Raw genomic sequence first — 5,053 nt, 5'->3', positions numbered from 1 at the left:
GAAGAAACAGAGAAACGGGTAGAGGGAAAAACAGAAAGAAAACTAATTTAAACAAAGAAAACAGAACGAGATTACCTACTAGGACTCGAGCGATTTGAGGAATGGGATTTGAACCTTCAAACTCTTCGGATTTTCTGGCCTGCTACGATGCTAATCGTGTGTTCTTAATAAGAACACACGAATAACCTCGAAACGAACCCAAATCTTCAAGCAGAAACGAACAGGGGACCTCTTGGGAATCAGGGGTTTATTTGGATTTAAGATTCGAACAGTTCCTGGGTGATTTGAAGGACACAGAGTGAGGATTTGGAATGAGGGAGGGAAGACGGTCCTAGGGTGTCAATTTGGGGTTGAACAGAGGCGGCGGCGCCACCGGAGAAACTGTGGCGGCGCTAGGGTTTCGACCTATAAACTGAGATTCGAGAGGTTCTGGGTATATTTGAAGGAAACTGAACGGAGATCTGGGATGGGGTGGTGGAGGGGAACATTTGGTGTAAATTTGGGGTCGATCAGAGCACCGCCGCCGGCGGTTCCGGCGGGAATCATGAGAGTCTGGTGAAAGAGATGAGAGGGGGTAGGGGGCACGTTTGGACACTTAAATATCAAGTGATCCAAGCTTCGGGACCGTGCAATCAACAAACCTCGACGGTCCTGATCTATCGTCAACGAAACGGGGTCGTTTTGATAAAGGGGGGCGGACCAGGTTGGACCCGGGTTTTGGGACGGGTTTGGGCCAATTTTAACGGGTAATGGGTGTTTAACACTTGGGCCTGGGGAAAATCAATTGTAACGGCCTAAATTTGGATTTTCTTTTATTTCTTTCTTTTTCTTTTTCAATTTCAAAATTCTTTTCTTTTTCAAAATTAAAATAAAACCTAAATAAATTAATAATTTTTTTAAAACTAAATTAACCTACCCAATTAGATTAATCACTCATCATGATATTTACAATAATTAATTAAATCCTAAATTTAAAGAAAACTATACAATTCAAAATTAAAAAGTTAAAATGCAAAATGAACTATTTTTGTGATTTTCATTTTTTTATAAAATAAACTAATTTACTAATTAATCTAAAAAATATAAAATTAAATCTTTAATGCAGTGCATGATATTTTTGTATTTTCATGAATTAAATAAAATAAACGTGCACAGACAAATGCAAATAATTAACAAAAATGCCACAAAATCCAACAAAGTTGTAAACACTGAAAGAAATTATTTTGTTTTGAATTTGTTGGAATAATTCATATAGGACAAAAATTACGTGCTTACAATATCACAAATAAATTATTAAATCAAGGAGGGTAAAATAAATCACTTGAATACTTAAAGAATTTACTCAAGCACTCTCACGGTGATTGACCATCCAGAAAATGATTCTCAAATGCATCAAGAACAAAGAACAACACTGCTATGGACCAGTTCCCCATATCAAGTTATTATATGTCCTTAGTTGAGTTGTAACTTTGTAAAAGCTCTTACTTGTAATTCCTACTTAGCTTACTTAAAAGCATTGTGTAGGAAATCCTTTATAAATCATAAACCCTTGTGTTTGTGTCTTGGCTAGAGTTAGTCGAGTTGTAAAGTCTTAGTAATAAAGTCATTACAAAGTGACTTGTAATAGAGTGTTACAAGTTAGTGAGAAATTAAGAGGTTAATTCCTAGGTTACATAGGTTGTAATCTAAAGTTGCTCGGTAGTGAAGTTGAAATCCTACAAGGGTAGGGCATGGTTTTTAATCCCGTTGAGCTGAGAATTTTCCACGTAAAACTCTTATGCGTCATTTACTTACAGCAGTGTGCGTGCGTTCTGTGGAAACTAATAGAGAACCTAGTTATATAGTTTGGTGGACCCTTAAATTCTATCAATTGGTATCATAGCGGGTTCTTTCTATCAGGCTAACACCTCATGGCTGCTCCGCCAAACTTCGAAGAAGGCTAGTCTACTTACAGACCACCAAGGTTCAACAGCCAATATTATGGATGGTGGAAGACTAGGATGCATGACTTTATAATGGCTGAAGGCTCCGAGCTTTGGGATGTTATTTGTGATAGACCCTTTGTTACTACAAAGATTGTTGGCGATCCAGCTGTAACCATTCCCAAAACGAGGAAGGAATTCAATAACGTTGATCAAAAGTCCATAGAAAAGAATTTTCGTGCAAAGAAAATTCTTGTTTGTGGCATTGGTCCTGATGAATATAATAGGATATCGGCATGCCAATCAGTAAAAGAAATCTAGGAAGCTCTTCAGACAGCTCATGAAGGAACAACACAGGTCAAGCAATCAAATATTGACATGCTTACAACTGAATACGAGCTCTTCAGGATGAAGGACGATGAATCTATTCAAGATATGCATACTTGCTTCACCTATATCATCAATGAGCTCCACTCTCTTAGGGAAATCATTCCAAGAAACAAGTTTGTCAGAAAAATTCTCAGTGTCCTACCCAGGTCCTGCAAAAGTAAGGTGAACGCTATCACAGAGGCAAAGAACTTGCAGGCGCTGACCATAAATGAACTTGTTGGAAATTTGAAAACATATGAAATGAAAAAGAAGAAGAAGAAGAAGAAGAAGGACAATGAAAGAAGAGAGCCCAAAAAGGAGAAGAACCTGGTCCTCAAGACAGATAACAATGATTCAAGTGGTGAGGATGGTGATATGGCTTATTTGACAAAAAGATTCCAGAAAATGGTTCGCAGGAATGGAGGCATTCCAAAAAGGGGTAGTTCTAGCAAGCCAAAAAATTATGACCTCTGCCATAAATGTGGCAAGCCAGGACACTTCATCAAGGATTGCCCTCTCGTAAAGCAAGATCAATAAAAAATAACTTTGACAAAATAGCCAAGAGGAACCTAGTTCCTAATAAATGCTTGAAGAGGAAAAATGTCGCTGACAATGTTGTGAAGCAAGCTCTTGCTGCATGGGGAGACTCCTCCAGCGAATCTGAAGAAGAAAATGATCATGATGATAGTTCAATGATGGCAGTAGAAAGTGAAGCAACTGAGTATGACTCAATCTTTGCCTTGATGGCTCAGTCTGATGATGATGAAGATGAAGATAAAGACGATGATGAGGTAAATTTTCTGGATGTTTAGAGAAATCTAAAATCTTACTCTCCTAAAAAACCCATGTCTTTGACAAATGTGTTAATTGATGATTATCATAGTCTTATAAATGATAAAGATGTTTTAACTGTGGAATTAGGAGAAGCAGACCAGTCTAGAGATGACCTAGTAATCGTTGTGGTTGATTTAAAGGAAACAATTAAGAACCTGGAAAAAGAAAAGGAAGCCTTAGATGAAAAAATTGCAAATATAGAACATTAGAGGGATGATCTAATAGTTATTATGGTAGATCTAAAAGAGACCATTGAGTGTGTCAGAAAGGAAAAATAAGTCTTAATTGAGAGAGTTGCTAACATTGAGCATGAGACAGATGACCTATTAGTGGTGGTAGTGGACCTAAAGGAAACAATTGAGGAACTTAAAATGGATAATAGGCCTGGGAACAGTCAAAAGGGAAAGGAGTTTACAAGTGAGGCACATCTTAAGCTTGAAAATGAGTTGGAATCAGTGAAATCTAGTCTGTGTGTTAATCTTGAGAAAAAATAAAAAAACTTCAGGAAGAACTAGGAAGAGTTAAGAGTGATCTTGAAATATCACTCAAGTGGACCTGGTCCTCTGATGCTATCACTGCCATGTACACAAACAATGGGGGGAAACAGGTAGGGAATTGGGTTTCAAAGGAAGAAGACTCCCTACAACCCTCATAGCAAGTATGTCATTGTACCTGACAATTGGCTATGCACTCATTGTAGTAACACCGACAATTTAAGGAAACGTGTAAGGACAGATTCCAATATCAATAGAAAAATAGCGTCTTTGCTGAAAAAATAACTACTGCTAAGGAACTTGGTCCTTCACATAAAAACTGTAATATGCTTGCTTGGACCAAAAGAGCCCTAATTCACCCTTTTCCTCATTACAAGGGACCCAAACTCATTTGGGTTCCTAAGTCTAACTCCTGATTTTCTTGTGCAAGGAATAGTGAAAGGGAGCAGCCTACAATATAACATGGATAGCAGTTGCTCAAAGCATATGACTGGAAGTACAAATGATTTCCTTTCACTTAAGGCCCTGCAATGAGGGAGTGTATCCTTTGGAAATGGTAAGAAAGGATACATTCTGGGAGTTGGAAGGATTGGGAAGTCTCTCTCTCACTCAATCAAAAATGTGTACTACGTGAACGGATTGAACTACAGCTTGCTAAGTGTTTCCCAGATCTGTGACAAGGGAAACAAGGTGGATTTTTTGTTAAAAATATGTGCAATCACAAACCTCGTGACTGGTGAGGGGTGTTAGTGGCAAAACGATACAAAAATATCTATGTTGTTGATTTTGAGTATCTGTAGAATGATGATCTCAACTGTCTATGTGTTTTTGATGATGATGCTGAATTATGGCACATGAGGATGGGTCATGCAAGCTTTACGTTGTTGAACAAATTGGTCAGGAAGGACTTGGTTCGTGGTCTGCGCAAGTCAAGCTTCAAGGATCACAAAGTGTGTAAGATGCATGTATAAAAGAGAAGCAAGTCAGATCCTCATTCAAGCCCAAAAAGGAAGTAAGTACCTAAAGGCCACTTGATCTTCTTCACACGGATCTATGTGGGCCTATGAGAGTGACAAGCAGAGGATAGTTGATGACTACTCCAGATTCACCTGGACTTTGTTTCTTAGAACCAAGGATGAAACTTTTGAAGTTTTTGTTGCCTTCATCAAAAAGATTCAAGTGAAGATGGGAAATAATGTAGCTTGCATCAGGTTTGATCATGGGACAGAGTTTGACAGTGCCAAATTTGATGAGTTCTATACTGAAAATGGTATCACTCACAATTTTTCAGAACACCTCAACAAAATGGTGTTGTGGAGAGGAAGAATAGAACTCTTGAAGATATGGCAAGTACAATATTGATTGACAGTGGGATTGCAAAGAATTTATGGGTAGAAGCTGTCAATACTGCTTGCTACTTGGTGAACATGTGCA

The 5,053-nt window shown here is 38.1% G+C and overlaps 1 protein-coding gene across 1 annotated transcript; it reads left to right on the top strand.

Annotated features, from left to right (window-relative positions):
* Positions 1-2,300: 2,300 nt before the first annotated feature.
* Positions 2,301-4,590, top strand: LOC138881807 (uncharacterized). Its single transcript, XM_070162084.1, has 4 exons — positions 2,301-2,730; positions 2,850-3,082; positions 3,631-3,732; positions 4,420-4,590. Exons 1-4 carry the CDS (start codon positions 2,301-2,303, stop codon positions 4,588-4,590), a joined length of 936 nt encoding a protein of 311 aa, XP_070018185.1.
* Positions 4,591-5,053: the final 463 nt, after the last annotated feature.

Source organism: Nicotiana sylvestris, chromosome 11 (genome assembly GCF_000393655.2).
Source record: "Nicotiana sylvestris chromosome 11, ASM39365v2, whole genome shotgun sequence".
NCBI lineage: Eukaryota > Viridiplantae > Streptophyta > Magnoliopsida > Solanales > Solanaceae > Nicotiana > Nicotiana sylvestris.
Note: the sequence above shows the minus strand (reverse complement) of the source record. Positions and strands in the feature narration are given on the sequence as shown.

Coding starts and splice junctions, on each gene's coding strand:
- LOC138881807 (XM_070162084.1), top strand. CDS start 2,301: ATGCTTACAACTGAATACGAGCTCTTCAGGATGAAGGACGATGAATCT. Junction 2,731..2,849: donor TGGAGGCATTCCAAAAAGGG/GTAGTTCTAGCA, acceptor TTGACAAAATAG/CCAAGAGGAACCTAGTTCCT. Junction 3,733..4,419: donor CAAACAATGGGGGGAAACAG/GTAGGGAATTGG, acceptor GAGTATCTGTAG/AATGATGATCTCAACTGTCT.